Source organism: Columba livia, chromosome Z, assembly GCF_036013475.1.
Source record: "Columba livia isolate bColLiv1 breed racing homer chromosome Z, bColLiv1.pat.W.v2, whole genome shotgun sequence".
Lineage (NCBI taxonomy): Eukaryota > Metazoa > Chordata > Aves > Columbiformes > Columbidae > Columba > Columba livia.
The window spans coordinates 14,155,452-14,179,673 of NC_088642.1; the positions used below are offsets into that span (position 1 = coordinate 14,155,452).

General features: G+C 45.7%; 1 protein-coding gene across 1 annotated transcript; it reads left to right on the forward strand.

Annotated features, from left to right (window-relative positions):
• Nucleotides 1-12,437: 12,437 nt before the first annotated feature.
• TMEM174 (transmembrane protein 174) lies at nt 12,438-16,879 on the forward strand. The gene is made up of 2 exons (XM_005511868.3): nt 12,438-13,254; nt 14,230-16,879. The coding sequence occupies exons 1-2, from the start codon at nt 12,623-12,625 to the stop codon at nt 14,330-14,332; spliced, it is 735 nt and encodes a 244-aa protein (XP_005511925.1). The 5' UTR covers nt 12,438-12,622; the 3' UTR covers nt 14,333-16,879.
• The last annotated feature ends 7,343 nt before the right edge of the window (nt 16,880-24,222 follow it).

The window sequence follows — 24,222 nt, forward strand, 5'->3', positions numbered from 1 at the left end:
CATGAAAACAAACCATCCAGTGACAGCAGTGTATTTAGCCAGCAATAGAGCTGAGGGGCTTATGCATGCACAGTAATGAGCAAACACAACACAGAGAGGGATTTAGCATGTGGGAGCTGATTAGACTGGCATGACTCTGCCATGGGAAATGTCTAGATGAAGAAAGGGGATCCACAGAAGCCAGCAGGCATTTTGTCCTCTTTTCCCTCACGTGGTTTTTAACTAGTGAGTTTTACAAGGATGCTGTTCCTTGAATGCCTTCTGTAATCCAAGCTTTAGTTTACCATCTTTTTGATTTTTTTCTTTTAAAGCTCTTGTTTCTAACATGATTTTTAACAGTGGTGCCCACTGCCCTACATGACTCATGCATACAAAGCCTTGCACATGTCAAAGGAGCTTGTCTCTCTCTGGATTTGTCATGCTATTATATAGCAAGTACAGAAGCTGTGGTATTTTACCTAAAAGATCCCATGCAAAGCCAGACCCACATTGGCTTTGCTCTGTAGTATGAATTACAAATGAACACTCATTTGCCGAAAAGGTTAAACATCAAAAAGCATTTAATCTAAACAAATAGATCTTTAAATATGTCACCATCTGTTTCCTTAAAATATATATATAGGGAGAGTTATGTCAGTTTGCTAACTAAACGTATCAACCTTTTGCGATGCCTGCAATTTGCTCTATCAGTTGTCCTAAGATTTACCCAAGAGACCAGACAAATCAAGTGGAATATGTTGACTCTGGGCTCAGTCCTCTGGAACACAAACATGATCTTGCTTTTCTTCAAGGTTTACTGTGTTTTGATCTTCTGCTGCAGAGTCTTCAGTGTGGATCACTTTATTTAAAAAAGCAGTCTTCATTAACAGCAGGCTTTAGAAAGCTGCTGACCCAGCTCTTCAGCATCAGCACCTGAATTTCGTTGGAAGAGTAGGTGCTGCCTCTGGAAACGAGGACTGAAAACAGGATTTTTCTCTGTATAATTTTGAGAAGATCACATTATCACAGTATGTTTGGGATTGGAAGGGACCTCAAAAGATCATCTAGTCCAATCCCCCTGCTGGAGCAGGAACGCCTAGGTGAGGTCGCACAGGAACATGTCCAGGCGGGTTTTGAATGTCTCCAGAGAAGGAGACTCCACAACCTCCCTGGGCAGCCTGGTCCAGTGTCTGTCACCCTCACTGAAAAGAAGTTTTTTCTCAAATTTAAGCGGAACCTCTTGTGTTCCAGCTTGATCCCATTACCCCTTGTCCTATCATTTTTTGCCACCGAGAAGAGCCTGGCTCCATCCTCATGGCACTTACCCTTTATATATTTATAAGCATTAATGAGGTCCCCCCTTAGTCTCCTCTTCTCCAAAACTAAAGAGACCCAGCTCCCTCAGCCTTTCTTCGTAAGAGAGGTGCTCCACTCCTTTAATCATCTTCGTTGCCCTACGCTGGACCCTCTCCAGCAGTTCCCTGTCCTTCTGGAACTGAGGGGCCCAGAACTGGACACAATATTCCAGATGTGGTCTCACCAGGGCGGAGTAGAGGGGCAGGAGGACCTCTCTCGATCTACTAACCACCCCGTTGTAATACACCCCAGGATGCCATTGGCCTTCCTGGCCACAAGGGCACAGTGCTGGCTCATGGTCATCCTGCTGTCCACCAGGACCCCCAGGTCCCTTTCCCCTACACTGCTCTCTAATATGTAATTTCCCAACCTATACTGGAACCTGGGGTTGTTCCTGCCCAGATGCAGGACTCTACACTTTCCCTTGTTAAATTTCATTAGGTTATTCCCCGCCCAACTCTCCAGACTGTCCAGGTCCCGCTGGATGGCAGCACAGCATTCTGGCGTGTCAGCCACTCCTCCCAGCTTAGTGTCATCAGCAAATTTGCTGATAGTACACTCAATTCCCTCATCCAAATCGTTAATGAATATATTGAATAATATTGGCCCCAGCACTGACCCCTGAGGCACTCCACTAGATACTGGCCTCCAACTAGACTCCGCACCATTGACTACCACTCTCTGGCTTCTCTCCTTAAGCCAGTTTTGCAACCCACCTCACTACTCTATTGTCTAGACCACACCTCCTCAACTTAGCTGTGAGGATGCTGTGGGAGACTGTGTCAAAGGCTTTACTGAAGTCAAGGTAGACCACATCCACCGCTCTGCCATCATCCATCCACCTTGTTACATTCTCATAAAAGGCTATGAGGTTGGTCAAGCATGACTTACCCTTGGTAAAGCCATGCTGACTGCCCCTAATAACCCTCTTATCCTTGATATGCCTTGAGATGGCACCAAGGAGAAGCTGTTCCATTACGTTCCCAGGGACAGAGGTGAGGCTGACCGGTCTGTAATTACCCGGGTCCTCCTTCTTGCCCTTTTTGAAGACTGGAGTGACATTTGCTTTCCTCCAATCCTCGGGCACCTCTCCCGTTTCCCAAGACTTGGCAAAGATGATGGAGAGCGGTCCAGCAATGACTTCAGCCAGCTCCCTCAGCACCCGTGGGTGCATCCCATCTGGACCCATGGATTTATGGATGTCCAGACTATTTAATTGCTCCCTAACCCAGTCCTCATCGACTAAAGCAAACTCCTCCATTGACCTGGCTTCATCCGGGGTCTCAGGGGTACAGGGCTCCCCAGGACAGCCTCCAGCAGTGTAGACAGAGACAAAGAAGGCATTCAGTAATTCTGCCTTCTCTGTATCTTCTGCCACCAGGGCACCCACCCCATTCATCAATGGGCCTACATTGCCTCTGCTATTAGTTTTATCTGCTATGTATTTGAAAAAGTTCTTTTTGCTGTCCTTGACCCCTCTCACTAGCTGTAGTTCTAAGGAGGCCTTGGCTATCCTAGCTGCCTTCCTACATCCTCTAACAGCAGCCTTATATTCTTCCCAAGTGGCCAGCCCCTGCTTCCACGACCTGTAAACTCTCCTTTTCTGCTTGAGCATACCCAACAGATCCCTATTCAACCACACAGGCCTCCTGGCTCCCTTCCTTGACTTCCTTCGTGTGGGGATGCTCTGATCCTGAGCGTGGAAGAAGCAATCTCTGAATGCAATCCAGCTATCTTGGGCCCCTTTTCCTTCAAGCAGTCTTGCCCATGGGATTTCCCCCAGCAATTGCTTGAAAAGGCCAAAGTTAGCCCTGCTAAAGTCCAGGGTTGCAATTCTACTTGCTATTCTGTTCCTGCCACACAAGATGCTGAACTCCACCATCTCGTGGTCACTGCAAGCCAGGCAGCCCTCAACCTTTACTGCTTCGACCAGACCCTCCTTGTTAGTGAGGATGAGATCCAGCAGTGCACCTCTCCTAGTCGGCTCCTCCACCATCTGCATGAGGAAGTTATCATCAATGCACTGGAGGAACCTCCTGGACTGTGGCTGGCTGGCTGAATGGTCCTTCCAGCAAACATCAGGGAAGTTAAAATCCCCCACAACAACCAGGGCCTGTGACTGTGGGACCACTCTCAACTGCCCATAGAAGGCCTCATCGACTTCCTCAGCCTGATCTGGTGGCCTGTAACCGACGCCCACAACAGTGTCACCCCTGCCAGCCTGCCCCTTGATCCTGACCCATACACTCTCAACTTGCTCGTCATCCACTCCTGGGCAGAATTTAGTACATTGTAGTTGCTGTCTCACATAGAGAGCAACTCCACCACCACGCCTGGCTGGCCTGTCTTTCCTGAAAAGGGCATAGCCACCCATGACCACATTCCAGCCATGTGAACTGTCCCACCATGTTTCTGTAATTGCCACCAGATCATAATCTCCCAACTGAACGCAGGATTCTAACTCCTCCTGCTTATTCCCCATGCTGCGCGCATTGGTGTACAGGCATTTCAGGGAGCGAGCAGAGCACACCAATTTCTCCCTAGGGGCATAGGAGGCCACCCAGTCCTCATCAGTTTTAGAATGCTGCCCCGCTGGGACAAGCCCAGCTACAACCCCATGCCCCTTCAAGCCTAGTTTAAAGCTCTCCAAATGAGCCCAGCTAATTCCTGCCCCAGCATCCTTTTGCCCCTGTGAGATAAACCTTTCCCACGTGACGCTGTCCGGACTGGTGTCTTATAAAACCAACCATTATCAAAAAATCCAAAGCCCTGCCTGTAGCACCAGTCTTGGAGCCAACCATTTAGAGACTGAATTTTCCTATTCCATCCCACAAGATGCCTAGGAAATAGTTCAATGTACAGCTGTGTTAGCATCTTCTATTTTTGACTTGAACAATCATTTCTTGAAAACTCGGTAGGTGTGCTGAGTGCATCTCCATAACCCGCTCAGCACCAAGAGAGTCAACATAGCCAGGGCAACAGTATTTGCTTACCGTGTTCTCAAAATCTCTTTCAGCAAGGTCAGAAACCGAAGGCTACCACTGAATGAACAGCATTAGTGGGAGGAATTTTTGATGTGGGCAGTAGGGGTGAAATGTCTGTATTAGAAAGGAAGCAACACCTTGTAAAACTATAAAAGTAGGTTATAATAATACAGAATAGCATTTTTATTGAGGAAGCGAGATACTTTAGTGTCACACTAATGGTGCTATAACCCACTTTCAGCCCTAAGGTTAGCTTAAGTGCTGGCATACAAATGCTAGGGAGCAAATCAAGTTGGTTACTGATTCACACTTACTTAAACAGGCCAAGTGGGAGGTGAGGACTGCTTGTGCTCTGTAAGCAAAGTTAAGGTCTCTTCCCTGCTGTCTGCACTGACATTGCCCTGCTTCTAGCTGCAATGCTACAGTCCTTTGGATATGAGAAGGATTTGCAGAAATATAGCTGATGACTGTTCTCTAGGAGAAGTCTTTCTTCCTGCATTACCAACATCTGAAAAAAAATAGAAGGCTAACTCATCTGAAAAAAAAAAAAAACAGATTGCACACATCTCCGCAATGATATTGTGGTTTTAGGGGAGCTGCACTTGCTGGATGGCACTCGCTGCATCCTTGCCCCTCGCAGTTGGTAACACTGTAACCATGTATCCCTTTTCCATCCCATTTCTTCGGAGTCATGGTGCACAGGGCATTTCTGTGTCCAGGCAGATGCTTCTGCTAATACCTCCACGTTTCTGCAGCCAACGTGTCAACCTTCATCTATATCTGTGCTCCTCCCTCTATCACACATACATGTATCTGGATAATTAGGTATGGAAGTACCTTTAATTTGGTGTGGCAGCTGACAAGACAGCATTCTCTGGGAGCATACAAAGCCACCTTGCAGATAGATGCAGTTGTGAGCAGCTGACTGAACCTGCTCCTCTCAGCTTATTTATGCTTTGAGGCTGGCAGTGCAGTAGTACAGGGTCCCAGGGTGCAAGTCCCACTCGTGGTTGTTCTTTAGGTACTGCTCTTACACCACCCTCTTGTGTTTTTCATTAAAGATGCCACATACAGTCACCTTCTCTAGGAAAAAGTCTTTGTCAAATCGTTGGCTCCTTAATCTTTCTACAATTGTATACTTTGTTATGAAGTGATATTTTTAGCTACTCTTTTTAAAGCCAATCAGTGTGAAATACAATTGTATAATTTAATTTAATTTTATTCTATATGATGTTTTTTGAATATTCTGTGACTAAGTTCATGACTATATTACAGGCATGTAAGAAAATAAAACCTCACTGTGACAGGCTGGTAATGTGAACAACCATATAAAAATGAATAGCAGAAGGAGAGAAGAAAAAGATTAAGTGAAGGCCTGTCAGTGTTTATTGGGATAATTCTTGAAACAGATTAGAGAACTGAGGAGATGCAGAGCACAATGGAAAACCCACTTCCAGCAGCAAGCACTGCAGGGGAGGTCTGCATTGGTGATAGAAAATTACATGGAGCAACAGAAAGGAAAACTACTAAGGTCCCTGAAGTGAACAAAACTGTACTGAGACCTGAAAGCAGCACCCACCTTGAGAACTTCACTCTGACCAATTTCTTAGGTTTCATACATCTGTTTTCATTTGTTTAGCAGTTATTCTAGCTAAAAGAGGATGCATTTAGTAAATCAGCATCTTTAAGTGAGTTCCCAGAACATACATTTACTTGGCAAAGGAAAATACTGGCCTTAAAAAATCAATGTGATCAGGTAATCTGTTAAGACCTTCGCAGCTGCCTGAATGCAGCATTGCCACTGTCTGGGGAAATAACAGGAGAAATGTGGAAAGGCTTAGAACACATCATATCTTATAGACAAAGAGGGGGCAGTGTACAAGGGAAAGGGTAATTTTAATCTAGATCCTACTGCACCAAACAGAAAGTGTTTTCCATCCCATTTTCGGAGTTCCAAGTGACAAGCAGCCTTGGAAGACACTGCCTGTATTCTTCAGCTCTACCATGCACTTGCTCAACAACCTGTAAGTCATGTCGTACGCCAGAGGCAAAGAGCATCTGCCACGGGACAATGCAACACCCAATTTGGAAAACTCTGAATTCAGGATGCATTGAAGGACCATTGCACAGGACTGATGAAATGCTCCAGCACAAACCTGTTGCAAATAGTGACTACAGAGTTCTTAAATAAGTGATAGTAGAAAGGTGACACTACCTCTTTATATATATTTTAGTTAGACAGCCATTATAGAATGATAGAACAGTTTGGGCTGGAAGGGACCTTCAAAGGTTATCTAGTCCAACCCTCCTGCCATGAGCAGGGACATCTTCAGCTAGATCAGGCTGCTCAGAGCCCCATCCAGCCTGGCCTTGAATATTTCCAGGAATGGGGCATCTACTACCTCTCTGGGCAACTTGTTCCAGTGTTTCACCACTCTCACTGTAAAAATTTTCTTCCTCACGTCTAGCCTGAATCTCCCCTCCTTTAGTTTAAAACCATTACTCCTTGTCCTATCACAGCAGGCCCTGCTAAAAAAACTATCCCCACCTTTCTTATAGGCTTCTTTTACATATTGAAAGACCACAAAAATGTCTCCCTCTAGCCTTCTTTTCTCCAGGCTGAATGACCACATCTCGCTCAGCCTGTCCTCACAGCAGAACTGTTCCAGCCCTCTGATCATTTCTGTGGCTCCTCTGGCCCCTCTCCAACAGATCCATGGCATTCTTGTACTGAGGGCTCTAGAGCTGGATGCAGTACTCCAGTGGAGTCCCATCAGAGTCAAGTAGTAGGGCAGAATCACCTCCCTTGACCTGCTGGCCATGTTCCTTTTGATGCAGCCCAAGAGATATGATTTGCCCACTTTACTGTCTCTGGTCCCATCTTTCATCCACCAGTACCATCAAGACCTTCTCCACAGGGCTGCTCTCAATCCCTTCATTCCCCAGCCTGTATTGATACTGGAGGTTGCCCCGACCCAGGACCTTGCACTTGGCCTTGTTGAACTTAATGACATTTGCATAGGCACACTTCTTGAGCTGGTCCGGGTCTGTCTGGATGGCATCCCGTCCCTCAAGCATGTCCACTGATACCACTGATACCACTCAACTTGGTGTCATCCACAATCTTCCTAAGAGTGCACTCAATCTCACTGTCTATGTCATTGATGAAGATATAATAATAAATAGTACTGGTCCCAATATGAACTCCTGAGGGACACCCTGTGTCACCAGTGTCCATCCAGATATTGAGCTGTTGACCACTACTCTCTGGATGTGACCATCCAGCCAATTCCTCATCCACCAAACAGTCCATCCATCAAATTCATACCTCTCCAGTTTAGAGAAAAGGATGTTGTGGGGGATCATGTCAAAGGCCTTACAGAAATCCATACAGACAACACCTGTTGCCCTTCCTTTGTCCGTTGATGTAGCTACTCCATTGCAGAAGGCCACTAGGTGGATCAGGCAGGACTTGCCCTTGGTGAAGCCATGCTGCCTGTCTCAAATCACCTCACAGTCCTCCATGTCCCTTGGAACAGCTCCTAGGAGGATCTGTTCCATGATCTTCCCAGGCACAGAGGTGAGGCTGACAGGTCAGTAGTTCCCAGGGTCCTCCTTTCTGCTATTTTAAAAAAATAAGTGTGATGTTTCCCTTTTTCCAGTCACCAGAGACTTCACCTGACTGCCATGATTTCTCATATACCTTGGAGAGTGCCTTGGCAACTACATCAGCCAGTTCCCTCAGGACTAGTTGGCCAAGGGAAGCCTGTCGATGTGATCTTTTTGGATTTCAGTAAAGCCTTTGATACTGTCTCTCACAGTATTCTCCTGGGCAAGATGTCCAGCAAACAGCTGGATAAACACACAGTGCAGTGGGTGAGCAATCGGCTGACAAGCCGGGCTCAAAGGGTTCTAGTAAAGCGGGTTATGTTAGGCTGGCCACCAGTCACTAGTGGGTTCCACAGGGATCCATCTTAAGGCCGGCATTCTTCAATGTCTCTATAAATTACTTAGACTCAGGACTTGAGGAATTACTTCACAAGTTTGCTGATGACACAAAATTGGGAGGAGTTGTCAACACTCTCGAGGGCAGAGAGGCCCTGCAGAGGGATCTGGACATACTGGAGAACTGGGCAACCACCAACTGCATGAAGTTCAACAAGGGCAAGTGCTGAATTTTGCACCCGGGACATGGCAACCCTGGCTGTACATACAGACTGGGGGATGAGATGCTGGAAAGCAGCTCTGTGGAGAAGGATCTGGGGGTTCTGGTTGATGGCGAGTTGAACATGAACCAACAGTGTCCCTGGCAGCCGAGAGGGCAACCGTGTCCTGGGTACATCCAGCACAGCATTGCCAGCCGGGCAGGGAGGTGATTGTCCCGCTCTGCTCTGCACTGGTGCGGCCTCACCTGGAGCACTGTGTGCAGGTCTGGGCACCAAAGTTAGTGACAGGTTTGAAGAGGAAGCTGTACAAGGAGCAGCTAAAGTCACTTGGTTTGTTCAGCCTGGAGAAGAGGAGACTGGGAGGAGACCTCATCGTGGCTACAGCTTCCTCACAGTGGGAGGAGGAAGAGCAGGTGCCAGACCCTTCTCCTAAGTGACCAATGACAGAACGTGAGGGAATGGCAGGAAGATGTGCCAGGGCCAGTTTAGGTTGGACATTAGGAAAAGGTTCTTCACCCAGAGGGTGCTGGAGCACTGGAACAGGCTCCCCAGGGAGGTGTCACAGCCCCAAGCCTGACAGTGTTCAAGCAGAGACTGGACAATGCCCTCAGACACATGGTGTGAACTGTGGGGTTGTCTGGTGCAGGGACAGGAGTTGGACTTGATGATCCTTGTGGGTCCATTCCAACTCAGGACATTCTGTGATTCTATATAATTGATTCTGGGATGCATCTTGTCAAGTTTCATAGATTCATGTATGTTCAGGTTCCTCAAGTGTTCGTGAACCTGATCTTCACTTACAATGGGAGGGACTTTTCTTCCTCAGTCCCCATCTTGCAATTCATCCACTCGAGAAGTGTGGGAAGAGAGGCTGCCAGTGAAGACTGAGGCAAAAATGTCGTTAGGTAACTCAGCCTTCTCACCCATTGTTAGAAGTTTTCCAATTTTGCTCGTCAGGGTGGGGAGGGAATACGCTTTCTTTGAACCTCCTTTTCTGGTTGACATACCTGTAGAAGCCTTTGTTGCTACTCTTTGCATCTCTTGCCAAGATCAGCTCCCACTACGCCTTAGTCTTCCTGACCTCAACCCTATACAACTAGGCAATGTCCATATACTCTCTTCCCAGGATACCTGTCCCTGCTTCCACTGCCTGTGCATTTCCTTCTTGCCCTTCAGTTTGACCAGCCGGTCATGACTCAGCCTTGCTGGATTCTTGCCTTCCTTACCTGATTTCTTACACCTGGGCATCATGAGCTCTTGCACTCTCTGGAAAGCATCCTTAAAGATCTGCCAGCTCTGTTCTGCTCCCTTGTCCCCAAGGGCAGTTTGGCAGGGGGTCCTGTTGACTAACTCCTTGAAGATCAGGAAATTTGCTTTCCTAAAGTTCAGAGTCCTGACTTTACTCTTTGCCTGTCCCACATCCCTCAGGACTGCATACTCCATAGGTGCATAATCACTGCAGCCCAGGCTGCCTCTAATCTCAACATCACCTATAAGCTCACTTGCAGTGGTGACCATCATGTCCAGTATTGCATCCCCCCCAGAAGGGCTGTCTATTACCTGATTTAGGAAGTTATCCTCAATGCATTCCAGGAGTCTCCTGAATTTCCTACAGCCCACCATGCTGCTTTTCCAGCAGAAGCCAGGGTTGTTGAAGTCCCCCAGGACAAGGGCCTGTGAGCACAATGCCTCCTGTAGCTACATTAAGAAGTCTTTGTCAATAGGGTCCCTCAATGAGGTGGCCTGCAGTAAACACCAGCCACGAGGTTTCCTTGTTGCCTTGGTCTCTGACTGTTGTCCATAAGCTTTCAACCTGCTCGTGGCTATTCTTCAGAGACAGCTCTTAATGCTCTATCCATTTCTTGACGTAGAGAGCAACCTCTCCACCCTTTCTTCCTCACCTCTCCAATTTGAACAGCCTGTAGCCATTGATAGCCACACTCCAGTCATGGGATCCATCCCACCAAGTTTCAGTAATGTCCACTAGGTCATAGCTTGCTAGCCACACAGTGGCTTCCAGTTCCTCCTGTTTGTTGTTCATGCTGTGTGCATTGCTGTAAAGGCACTGGGCTGTCAGCCACACCACATTCTTGGAGGAACATCCTTTGATTCCTTTGAAGTATTTCACTGGTGTTTTCCTGTTGGCTTCTACCACCTCATGATCCTCTAGCTCATCTCCATAAGTCTTCAGCTGTGCTCCAGTGTGGCCAACATGTTTCAGGGCCACCGGCTGAAGGTCCTCACTAGCACTAGCACTATGACATAATGCTGCTTTTAAAAGGATGTTGGAAAGCCTGAAAGATTCAGAGAACAGCAACAAGAATGATTCATGGGATGGAAAAACCTGACTTGCAGAGAGCACTGGCAGAAGTTCATCCCATTAAGTTTACCAAATACAAGGCTACAGATGACTTAAGTTTTGGCTGTAATTACCAATACAAGGACAGCTTATCTAGTATTTAAGCACTTTCTAATCAGTTGTTGTCATACAAAAACACTGCATTGCAAGCCCTAACACTTTGTTTAAGTGGTGCAGAGTGTCCTGACTAGACTTGGTGCTGGGGGAAGGGCTGATCTTGAGTGTATTTGTCAGAAAATTTTTTGGCACCCTGGGTAATAGATGAGCCGTAATACTGACTTTGGAAACTTCCCAGACAAGTTTTTTAAAGGAATCAAGCACTGATATTCCTTAAGGTCTATCTGCTAAAAAATGAGAAAGACACATCTGCAATTGCGTTTAGCATCAGTTCTGAAGGCACCAAATTCAGTGAGCAGCCCCTTTCAGAAATGAGCTGTTGTCACACTGTGATATGAATGCACAGTAGATTGAGCCACCTTTACTGATTTTGAAAAAGCATTGTGAACGATGGTGAGTTTTCTAGTTCTAGAGCTATTTTTGTCTATAAATCTCAGGATAAGCTTGCTTCCCCAGAGCTGCTGTTAGCAGGAAATAGCATTATACATTCTACCACCTGAGGAGTAATGGCTGTAGTGTGTGTACTTCTTTGCCGTGCTAGTCAAACCAGATTGAGTAGTTCAGGATTTTTCCTTTTATACCAAGATATTCTACCAGAACTTTCTGACAACAATTACTTTAGTCTGATACTGTAAGAAAACAGAAAATTTCAACATTCAGTCAATCTTTCTGCTTAATATATGGGACATATGTTCTTTATGATGTAAAAAACTATTTTAAGTACTTCTGGATACAGGATGAGATCCCTCATTTTACCATGTTTAACATTACAAGACATGCTTTCTCATTCCTGCTGTGGTGCACTATTGAGGGTGTGTGGGCTTTATTCATTATAAACTCTGAGCAAGGGGTGTAGATGCCACAACAAAAAATGTCCACAATTAAAGGAAAATTACTGAGTAATTATGCTACCTTCAAACAGCTGGAAAGCTTTAGCTGGCTTGAAATAATTTTTCTCCCATAACCAGCAGCTCTCCCAGGCTGTTCAGCACTCACCACCCTCTTGGCACTTACCATCCACCCACCCACTACTCCCCCTTGGCAAAATATCAGAAAGTTTACTTTGGTATTTTTTAAACCACAGAAGCTCTGGCCTGCAGCATGAGCTGCAACAGAGGTCAGGTCTTAGCTATAAATGTCACACTTCAGAGCACTGTGAAGCACTCCCAGTGATGTCCACGCATTTCCCTGCAGATCTGGGTTGGTGGAACCGTGGCCCAAGGAGAGCAAGAGTCACCACATTGCTGTCTGCTAAAGCGTATGCTGTCCATATGTTGAATGCAGCAGCTGGCAGGGAGCCTAGGAAAAGCTGCGGTGGCTGCAGTTTCCTTTCTTTCCCATCTGGCATGGGCACAGCGAGGAAGTATCATTGGTTTTCAAATTAAGGAAGAGGATAAACAAAGAGATAAGCAGCCATGCAAGGGTGAAGCCGTTTCGGAAGCGATGGTGGTAATTCAAGAAGTCTTTAGTGATCACTTCAGGCTTCACTTCCCAGACCTTTATTCTTCTAAGCAAAGTTTATTCTTTCACATGATGGACTCTGTTAACCATACAGGCACAAAGTTCTTGTATAACTAACCTGAACCTTCAACTTTAAATGCGCTGCCAAGTCCCTTACAAGCCCCCTTTCTCTTGAGGCAGAAGACACGTTACATGCGGTAATGGAGCAGAACAACAACAATGTAGAAGATTTTTCCTTGAATGTCTTTTCTGTCACTCCTTATCAGCCAAATAGATCTGATATCCTGGTATCAGATGGGGATAAAGCCGGCGCCACTTTGCTATTTTCAGGTGTGTTTTTGGGACTGGTGGGGATCACTTTCACCGTTATGGGATGGATAAAATATGATGGCATTACTCACCTGGAGTGGACTCAGTTGTTAGGACCTATTCTGCTCTCTGTTGGGGTGACTTTTATTCTGATTGCTGTTTGTAAATTTAACATGCTTACATGCAAGACCTGTAAAGAAGGAGATGAAAATGTGTCAGACCTCGACCAGACTGCAAGTGGACAGTCCTTTGTCTTCACCGGCATTAACCAGCCTATAACTTTTCACGGTGCCACAGTGGTACAGTACATCCCTCCACCATACCCAGCCCAGGAAGGCATTGCTGTGGGTTCTGGTTACCTTCACCCGGTGTTCAGCTGCTGCGGTGCCGTTTCGTCCAGCACCTCACCAATTCCCTCCCCGGGCTCTCCTCACTTCTGCCCTGCCTACCCCCTGGATAACCTGGCTTTCACCGGAGACGAGAACTACGCTTCTTATCCCGCAGAGCGTACCAGGAGTCAGAGGTACATCTTCTGAAATGGTTTATTGTGCTTGGACACAGGCTTCTAAGTATCTTAAGGGCTAAGTACAGAAAAGAAACAAAAACTAGTCCAGGGTGCTGTCCTTCTTCAGACTTTTCTTTTTTTTTCTTTGTTAGAAGTGTTTATTGAGTAAAGACTGTGGAGACATACTTGTTCTGTAAAACATTTTTATCCAAATTAAATTAACTTCTGACTCCCTTTCAATTTACACTCTACTAAATCTCTTGTTATTTTTGAAGATATTCGTATATATGCTTCTGTACATGTTTTTTATGCTTATATGTTTTTTATGCTTATCTACTAGCTTTAGATGACCATTCACCAGAAGGTTATTACATGTACAGCCAGAGGATTCCACTCACAATCACAACACACGAGTCAGCGCACAAACAGCATTTTTTATGACAATGAAAGAATCAGTTTGCTACCAGATGCTCTCCCTCCTGATTAGGCCTGGTCACACCATGCGCCTCTTCCAGCATAGCAACCTTCCAGCTTTAATTCTTTTCCTAGTTTTGAAGCATAAACAAGATCACTGATATTACAAAGCAATATGAAACTGCTTTAGCAGACACAAAATAATTTTATATAGTTCTTTGCTCTAAGGGAAAATATTCTAATTATCTGGATTACTCAGAATTATATCCTTCCTAGAACTAAAACCACCTTTAGGCCATTTATCAAAGCATGTTTGAAAAACTGCTGACTGACCCATCATCCTCAGCAACCTGTGAAAGGCATAAGCAGCATGAAAACAAAGGTCACCTCCTGACACTTTTACGGTTCACAAACAGAGCACATGGCTTAATCATAGTTAAACTTCACCTCACAGCATTTTCTCAATAAGTCAGGAAGTGCTTTGCCCAGATAAGGCTGACAGGCTGCAAACACTGAGGTTACCTGCATGCTTTTTGTTTGATAAATTCTTCTTGTGCCTGCTCCTCTTCCTATTTTCAGGTCAGAGGACAGTTCTGATGAGCCAGAAGAGCTGCTGGAAGACTACGCCTGTGATGACTTGTCACCTCCTCGTTATGAGGAAATATACCCACTGTCTTCATAAAATAACCATGGATGACATATGACACTTCTAAGAGACACCAGTTATTTAATCCCCAAGAATGTTTTCTTTAAACACTTGCATGATAAGCAGGTGTGAGCAAGCCCTTTATACTGATACACAGTTCAGTATAACTGAAAATCTTTAACCAATCTTTTTTTTTCTCCCTCAAAAATTCATTAGCTCTTTCCTACTCAGTTTAATAGTAGAGGTATTAATTATTTAATAGCAAAACTATTAATAGTAAATTCAAGGATCTATATCCATATTAGGGTTCCCAACAAGAAGTCCAGTTTTCAGACTTGCTGAAACCAGTGTGAACTGTGAATGCACAAGATGTTTGTCAGGATTGATCCTGGACATTCAGCATCATTATAAAACATTTGCTTTGTTCACTATATATTTTCCCATTTGGTTGCTTGGGAGTCTTTAAAAGTGCCCAAGTGTCTGATCGTGAAAGTGCCTATAATGTCTTAATTCTGTCTGATTCCTCGGACTACATCACTCCTTAATAAGTCCAGTCTACAGATTAGACTTTCTCTGCTTGGTTCATATGTCATGTAGGCATTTTTGGAGCATCCTGCTCAAATCAAAGCACCCCAGAACAGACAAAATACAAATGGTGACCTCTGCCCATTTTTACCCAGACCTCTAAGAGATCCTGTGTGCATCAAATTCAGTTCTCTTCCACACCTGATGGGATGCAAAGCACTACCTCTCACCAAGAGTCCTCGTAACTACTATGTTAGTGTCCCTAAATAAAATGGCACCTTTCTGAAGCCTTGTCAGAGCTGTGTGGTCCTACCAGTTTTAAAGGCTTTAATGATCACAGTTTCTCCCTGCTGTGCCCTCATTCTAGTGCAACTCTTCCTGAGGTCCCTTCTTGTCTGAATGTGGGTCTTAAGCGCACAATGCGGCCTTTAGATTTCCTCAGAGCATCCAGGTAATTATGGGCTGCAGTGAATTCAAGTTCAGCTTTCAGGATCAACATGGTTCCAGACATTGTATCTACAAATCACAGCTGTGTCTAACAAAGGATGAGGTGCAGAAACTCCAAAATCTTGCAATCCAGGCTAAAGGTCTCAAAGAGCTTTGCTCTAGAGCTATCTAAACCCCAGGGCAATGAGAATGCCACGAGTCCTTTCATTTTTGTTTTGTATTTCCACATATTCTTCAAGTTCTGCTTTTGACTGTTCCTAGAAATGCCCTGACACAGCTGGACAAGTCAGGATCTCCCTGTGCAGGATCCCATCAGTTTTGCATATCTCCCTCAAATGACTCAAACCAAAATCTGTTCTCAGCCCATGCAGGCACCATGCAAAATGATCTAGAGGTCCATGGTCATGTCCAAACTGACCAAGCAGTGTGCTGCTGGTATGCCAGCAGGTCAGTCTCCTGGCTTGAAATGTTATGGTGAAAAGTGGGTGTCCACTATAGAACGCATGAACCTCACCTTACTTGCAAACACAGCTCTTGCCATTTGTCATTGATCTATGATGGATCTCATTCCTGAGGGCTAGAGAAGCCTAATATTGAGCAGGGGTAGGCAGTATGGGATGTACCTGGCAGCTGGAAGTCACTGAGTGTCCATGCAGCCTCACTAGCAAGCAGGACATCTAACTGCAGATGGAGAGGTGCATTCTGAACATTGTCCAGTTGCATGGAGTTCCAGGTGTGCATTCACCTCCCTGTCCTGTATACTTAGACGATGCCAAGAAATAAAGCATTTTTGGAGAGGAACAAGACAACCACTGTGCTCCACAGTGATGGGTGTGACAATGACAGGTCATATTTGGGACACAACATGTAAACCGAATAAAAGCTGGATTAGCAACTGCAGCAACAGCTTCTAGTAGTGACTACAAATATGTGAGTGCTTTTTCTCACAAGAGAAATATGGGGCACACTGGTTTTCAGCAGTGACAGCCTAGTGTTAGCAGGCAGGTATGTACAGTTGTAGAAAGGCAGGCATTCTGTGTTTATCATGATCTCTATAGGACTGAGTGAGAGAACATAAGGTCTAAAAATAAATGCAAGTTTCTCTTATAGAAATCTCTTGCTCCTCTTCCAGAATCTACAGGGAAATGAACTCACCCTCCCTTCACAGTGGGAAACTGGAAGGTTGCAAATCCCCAGTTGGTTCCACACGGACAGATCCCTGCATTTAGCGTGTAGTTCTGCTGACTCCAGCAGGCAGTGCAGGAGCACAGAGGTCAGGCTTGACAGATCCAATTGCAGGATCAGGCTCAAAATTTCTACCTGATCACCTTGCCTCACAAGAAAATGCCTTCAGTCAGAAACTACAGACTTCTACTGTTGCTCTTATTTTTTTTTTTTTCCAAATATGTGGCATAAGCATGTTTCGTGGGGTAATTCTGGCTTTATTTTTATGATGCCAAATCGTACTGTTGGAGTAAATATGAGAAATCCAGAAGGTTGCCCTGTGGACTCCATATCAGGTTTAGAGTTTACTTCTGTATACACTGAGTTCGCTGAAAGAGACCTGGATTTCTTTTTGGAAAGAAGGTTGAATAAATAAATTTAAATGACTATGTATTAAAATTATCTTCACCCATCAGATGAATTTTGTCTGAATTCTGTAATCTTTTCATGCTGCACAGATACTTGAGAAGCTCTGGTCTGATGATATTTCCTTGCTGTACAGATTGCTGATTATTGTTTTTAAAAATAGAGCAATATTCTAGGAAGGCTTTTATTCCTCCTCTTCCTTCCATCTTCTACTTTCATCATTTTTTCTATTTTAACTTTTTGGTTTTGTCTTTAGTTTGTTTGTTTGTTTTTTGCTACTGTATCCTTAGTCATTTAACCATCACATGAATTCACTATGATGAGTGAAAGAACAAACCTATTTGGCCAGACCTTCAACCAAGGTGAACTGACACAGCTCTGCTAGATTATAGTGATTTAACTCCTCAAAGCACCTAGAAGACTGTATTTGAGATTTTGCTCAATCCACTTTTCATTCAAACTTGTGCTCATCAAGCAAAATTGCCTTCTCCCACATTGCCTGCAATGCTACTGCAGACCTGCAGAATGTTTTGTTATAGTTAGATGCATCTCAAATTCTAGCTATAGTGACAGAAAGATTACATTCAGAGATTGCTTCTTCCACGGTCAGGATCAGAGCATCCCCACACGTAGGAAGTCAAGGAAGGGAGCCAGGAGGCCTGCGTGGTTGAATAGGGATCTGTTTGGTATGCTCAAGCAGAAGAGGAGAGTTTACAGGTCATAGAAGCAGGGGCTGGCCACTTGGGAAGAATATAAGGCTGCTGTTAGAGGATGTAGGAAGGCAGCTAGGATAGCCAAGGCCTCCTTAGAACTACAGCTAGCGAGAGGGGTCAAGAACAGCAAAAAGAACTTTTTCAAATACATAGCAGATAAAACTAATAGCAGAGGCAATGTAGGCCCATTGATGAATGGGGTGGGTGCCCTGGTGGCAGAAGATACAGAGAAGGCAGAATTACTGAATGCCTTCTTTGTCTCTGTCTACTCTGCCAGAGGCTGTCCTGGGGAGCCCTGTACCCCTGAGACCCTGGATGAAGCCAGGTCAATGGAGGAGTTTGCTTTAGTCGATGAGGACTGGGTTAGGGAGCAATTAAATAGTCTGGACATCCATAAATCCATGGGTCCAGATGGGATGCACCCACGGGTGCTGAGGGAGCTGGCTGAAGTCATTGCTGGACTGCTCTCCATCATCTTTGCCAAGTCTTGGGAAACGGGGGAGGTGCCCGAGGATTGGAGGAAAGCAAATGTCACTCCAGTCTTCAAAAAGGGCAAGAAGGAGGACCCAGGTAATTACAGACCGGTCAGCCTCACCTCTGTCCCTGGGAAAGTAATGGAACAGCTTCTCCTTGGTGCCATCTCAAGGCATATCAAGGATAAGAGGGTTATTAGGGGCAGTCAGCATGGCTTTACCAAGGGTAAGTCATGCTTGACCAGACTCATAGCCTTTTATGAGAATGTAACAAGGTGGATGGATGATGGCAGAGCGGTGGATGTGGTCTACCTTGACTTCAGTAAAGCCTTTGACACAGTCTCCCACAGCATCCTCACAGCTAAGTTGAGGAGGTGTGGTCTAGACAATAGAGTAGTGAGGTGGGTTGCAAACTGGCTTAAGGAGAGAAGCCAGAGAGTGGTAGTCAATGGTGCGGAGTCTAGTTGGAGACCAGTATCTAGTGGAGTGCCTCAGGGGTCAGTACTGGGGCCAATATTATTCAATATATTCATTAACGATTTAGACGAGGGAATAGGGTGTACTATCAGCAAGTTTGCTGATGACACTAAGCTGGGAGGAGTGGCTGACACGCCAGAAGGCTGTGCTGCCATCCAGCGGGACCTGGACAGGCTGGAGAGTTGGGCGGGGAGTAACCTAATGAAATTTAACAAGGGAATGTGTAGAGTCCTGCATCTGGGCAGGAACAACCCCAGGTTCCAGTATAGGTTGGGGAATTACATATTAGAGAGCAGTGTAGGGGAAAGGGACCTGGGGGTCCTGGTGGACAACAGGATGACCATAAGCCAGCACTGTGCCCTTGTGGCCAGGAAGGCCAATGGCATCCTGGGGTGTATTACAAGGAGGGTGGTTAGTAGATCGAGAGAGGTCCTCCTTCCCCTCTACTCCGCCCTGGTGAGACCACGTCTGGAATGTTGTGTCCAGTTCTGGGCCCCTCAGTTCCAGAAGGACGGGGAACTGCTGGAGAGAGTCCAGCGTAGGGCAACGAAGATGATTAAAGGGGTGGAGCACCTCCCTTATGAAGAAAGGCTGAGGGAGCTGGGTCTCTTTAGTTTTGGAGAAGAGGAGACTAAGGGGGGACCTCATTAATGTTTATAAATGTATAAAGGGTGAGTGCCATGAGGATGGAGCCAGGCTCTTCTCGGTGGCAAAAAATGATAGGACAAGGGGTAATGGGATCAAGCTGGAACACAAGAGGTTCCGCTTAAATTTGAGAAAAAACTTCTTCTCAGTGAGGGTGACAGACACTGGAACAGGCTGCCCAGGGAGGTTGTGGAGTCTCCTTCTCTGGAGACATTCAAAACCCGCCTGGACATGTTCCTGTGCGACCTCACTTAGGCATTCCTGCTCCAGCAGGGGGATTGGACTAGATGATCTTTTGAGGTCCCTTCCAATCCCAAACATACTGTGATACTGTGATACTGTGAAAGTTGTGAGTATTCAGCTGTGTAACACTGAATGACTTACTGGGATTTTCCTAATATGCCTCAATTTATAAGATTTTGACCATGAGGTAGTTAACATATGAAATGGGTAGAGACATATCTATTGATATGAAGCTGAGCACAATCTGTTCATTGCAGTAAAAATTCTGCACAGACCTGCTCTAAGATCTAGGAGCTGTTTCAATTGCCATGTGCCAAATGCAGCTGCAGGATGTTAATTTCTTCTCAGATAACATTTAAATCTGAAGTCTGCTGCCATATCTGTGAAGAAGTACAGGAATGTATGAGTCAAAGTTTGCTTTGCTCTGGTTTTGTAGAACTTTCTTTAAAAAGCCCAATTTCACCAGAAGTACCTGTTTCTACCACCGTTGCTCGCATGCATGTGCCTGAATATGTGTACCCAAGCATAAAGCACATACAACCAGGTGTTCAAAAGTAGCAGCACCAAAATACTTCGAAGAGTTATTTTTTAAACTGGGTCGAGGTTTAGGAAATTGGGGTGTCAGGGAAAAAAAATAAACCTGTAAGTAGGGCTCGTTCCTTTCCAGAGAGCCCCAGTTACGCACAGGCCTCCTGCGCCAGGTCCCCGCGGGACACTCAGGGATGCTGCGCCGCCCTCTCCATTCTGCTCGGAGCCCGTAGCCCCCGTCCCCACGGGGCCGCGCCGCTTTCCCCTGCCCCAGCTGGGCCACGGCCGAGCAGTTTCACCCCGAAAGCCGCCGGAGGGCTCTGCCAGGATGCACCCCTGGGCCCAGGCCGGTGCCCATGTCCGCCGTTCCACCGCCGCCAGGGGGCGCCGCAGTGCTCTGGAGCGACTGGCAGGACCGGGATCGGGATGGGGATGGGGATGGGGATGGGGATGGGGATGGGGATGGAGATGGGGATCGGGATCGGAATCGGAATCGGGGCGGGGGCCAGGGCCGGGGCTGCTTCGGTGCAGCCCTGGCCTGCGGAGCTGCTGTGCCGCCGGCTGTCTCCGCATCGCGGCGCGGCAGCTGGCGGGCGGGGCCGGGGCGCCGCTTCTGCTCACCCGCCCAAGCTGAAATTTCGCGGCGTTGACGCGATCGCGTGTCCCCCCTATCCCGGCAGCTGGCAAGGATGCGGAGTTGGTACGTCTTTAACCTGCTGCCTTGTGGGTCACCTGGCTTTTGAGCCAGGAGAGCTGAAGCTTTTCTCCCTTACTGCGAACACTAAAGATGCCATTAAAAAGTATCCTGAGCTTCTACACAACTGAAAGTTGGCTTGTTTAAGGAAAAAAAAATACCTGTTGCAAAAGATCTGGTGAAATCACCCAAGAACTGAGCATCCTCTCTCTCATAGCAGGAGTGGACATCTGGAAGGACTTCAGCTTGGGGAGAGATGCTACATAATGCGCTTACATGCACCCTCCTCCTACTCACCTCCGTGACCTAATGGGTCAGACTTCTCTCTGCATGAAGGACCAAGGGGAGTCCGAGGGTCATTTGTGGAGAACTAGGGCGTGCTGATTGTATACAGCACGTAAAATAATCTATGCCTGCTGCAAATATCATTATTGGCTTCACTTTAGCTGTCAGAGTGAATAGACATCAGCAGGACATGCTGCATGTCGCTCTTGCCGCTCCATCCCCAAGTGTGCAGCAGTGTGTCTGGCAGAGAAGCACACAGCACAGCCAGGTGGGATCTCATGGGCTGTGCCTGCATTAGCTGAGCAGTGCTGCTCAGCAGGAGTGGGTCTGCAAAGTGAAACAGCAGGTGCACAGAGCCTAGTGTCCATATTCACTGTATGTGGGTTTATATCAGCCTTAGTCCTGTGGACTGAATGCTGATTAGCAGTTGAAATACACAAGCGGTTCTCCTGGGTGTATTTTCTGGCTCATCTTCATCCAACAGACATTATTCAGCTCACATCTGTGATATGATGCAAAACCTCATAGGGCAAGTGGGGGCCGTAGGGAGGGTCTCTCCAAAAGTGCCTGATTTAGAAACACTCACTGCCCTACAGGCATGGGGTGACCTGCAGCAGCTGCAGCAGTTACATGTGGTGGAACAGATCCATGTGGACCTACATGAGAGGCTTGCATCAGTTTTCTGACACCACTGAGCTCATGGGAGACCCTCTCTCAGTGCTTATGGAGGTTACTTTGAGAGGTTTCAGGGCACAGTGTCAACACCTCCAAAGTTACATGGAGTCTGATTTTGAGATTTAGCAGTCTTGTGTCTTCCTGAAGAACATGTGCAAAGTGATGGAGAAGTTTTTCCATAGGGAACAGGTAAAAAAGGCTCCCTAGCTCATGTGACCTGTCAGAAAATGCCCTCTTGAACCTCACCCCACATGTGATAACAGCGCAGGGTCAAGGGGAAATCAGCAATGACATGTTTGCTTGTATCTGTGCCACGTGTGGCAACGCTAATGAGCAATTGATTGCAGCTACATACACTATCTACCAAACAACATGGGACATGCTGTAGCAGAGTAGCTGTTATACATCCTTTATAAAATGCTAGGATGAGATTATTGCTCTGCTGTTTGGGTTATATTGTGTCAGATTTTGTAAAAATATAGTGGATAATTATTTTTTTTTCAGATGGATCTTCAGTCTGTATGTAAGATGCTGTGTTTGCTACTTGGGGAACAGGGCATGCTGTTTAACAGCCCCGGGTAGATGGCCTGATGTTTTCATGTTTTGCATAGCTGCATCTTCCTCTTTATTGATGGTTCAGTGGGTACTATCAAGAACTTAGATTTAAGATAAAGATTCAGGCTTTGTTAACCTGAAGACAAACCTCAGGAAATATTGAGCAATAATGCAGTCAGAGTAGGTGACTGCCAAAACAGAAATAGGTGTGCATTTAAACTTCTAACCATGAAACTGGTGGTGGCTTCCATGATAATGGGCACTACCTGGAGTGTCCTTCTTGTTTTTCTGCCACTCTGCAACCAAAACCCAACCAGCAACAGGCTATGCCAGAATTCAAGCCAGCATTGGCTTATCACAGTCTCAAGTCCCCAGGCACCTGTCACACATCGCTGTGGTCAGTTCACACAGTGGCCTGACAAAATCTGGAAGCTCAAGAAGGCTGTGGCTTGCACCTCTTTACTGTGTTGTTGTTGTTTTCCTTTCCTTTTCACCATTCAACGTGCCACTTTCTGCATGAAGTAGGACAGGACAGCCATCACCACAGCACATGCATCATGTCAGCTGTTTCACTATCTTTTTTAAAAAACACGTTATTTGGATAATCAGTTGGCCTCACTCTGCTTATGCCATCTTAAGGGAAAGAGGAAAATAAACTAGTAAGACTTCAGCAGAAATTCATCTGCACAGAACTGCAGAGGTGCAATAGGATTTTTGCCATAAAACAACAGTTCCGTGCAAAATCTTTGATTGAAAGGGACAGAAAAAGACAAACAAATTATTGCAGATAGTGAAGTCACATATCTCCATGTTTGTACATGTGTAATCCATTACCTCTGTGGTTTTGCTAATCCAGATAAAACATTAAGGGACAAAAGGGACAAAAAAAAAATTACCATATTTGCTCAAATAAGGCTTATATATTCCACTTTCCCAGATTTTGCCCTCAAAATCAGAGGTACTTCGGTTTTTTGTGCTGTGCCAACATTCTGTATTATTACAGAGCCTTCCATGTCTTTTTGGTCTTTTGCAGACACACAAGTACTTGCTTCTCCTGCCCTCCAAGCTGTCTGGACATGGACTGAGCAGGGCACCCATAGACAGCACTGTGCTGCCACAGAGGCACAGAGCACCTTCTCATCAGGGTTGTTTTTTGACCATGTGCCTTTTTGCACAGACAGAATGGGCACAGTTGCATCTGTAAAATCAATGTGAATATGCATGCGTTTCATCTTTACAAATCAATCACATCTGATAGGGACTTCGTTCTTGTATTTCAGGATCCTTGAATGTGGCCTTCATTTGTATATAAGAAGTCTTGAGAGGCACAGAATGCTTGATAGTATGCATAAAGGCAGTTGTACAAAATGTCTTATGCTTCTTGTGTTTTTGCGTTTCTTTTTCAACCTGTTGAAACCTGGATAAGCTTGGAAAGAACAGAAAGGAAACAGAGAAGCAGCTGTGGTACAAATTGCATCTGCAAATCTTTCCCTTAACTGTAGTGACATCAAATTCCACACATCTTCAAGAAAGCCACAAGGTAAAAGCATAAATGTCCAAAAATGTGGGCAGATTAAAAAATGGGGAATTGTGGGAATGGCAGCAGAGGCTGGCTTCTATTTGTCTACTTCTATAATGAGAAGGAAAGGCAGGAAAAATGGAGAGGAGAAAAAAATGAGAAGCTCTTCACGCTACCAAATGGTGCAAGTGAATATGTCCCCAAACAATGTTTCAGTTAAAAATAATTTCTTAACTCTTTGATGCAAACACGTTGGAGATGCCCTCCTAGAACTGCATTTCTGAATGAATTCTACTGTATTAGAAGAAGCAGTTAGATGGGTATGCAAAGAACAAGAATACACAGATTTAGGTACACATGAACCTCAGTATGCATGCTCAAAGAGTAGAATACCTTGCTTAAAATCACCTACTGTAGGGCTGTGTTAGTGGGAACTGGACTAATGCAGCAACTGATGAGAGTATGCAGCACTGGGAGCATCAAAGTTGAAAACATTTGCACGGCTCCTGCTGTGGTAGGCAACTGAAAAAGCCCTTTCATAAATTCTTCAAATTCCA

Bases quoted from the DNA above. Each gene is read 5' to 3' on its own strand.
- TMEM174 (XM_005511868.3), top strand. From the start codon at position 12,623: ATGGAGCAGAACAACAACAATGTAGAAGATTTTTCCTTGAATGTCTTT. The intron at 13,255-14,229 runs GTACATCTTCTG...TCCTATTTTCAG, and splicing joins GAGCGTACCAGGAGTCAGAG to GTCAGAGGACAGTTCTGATG.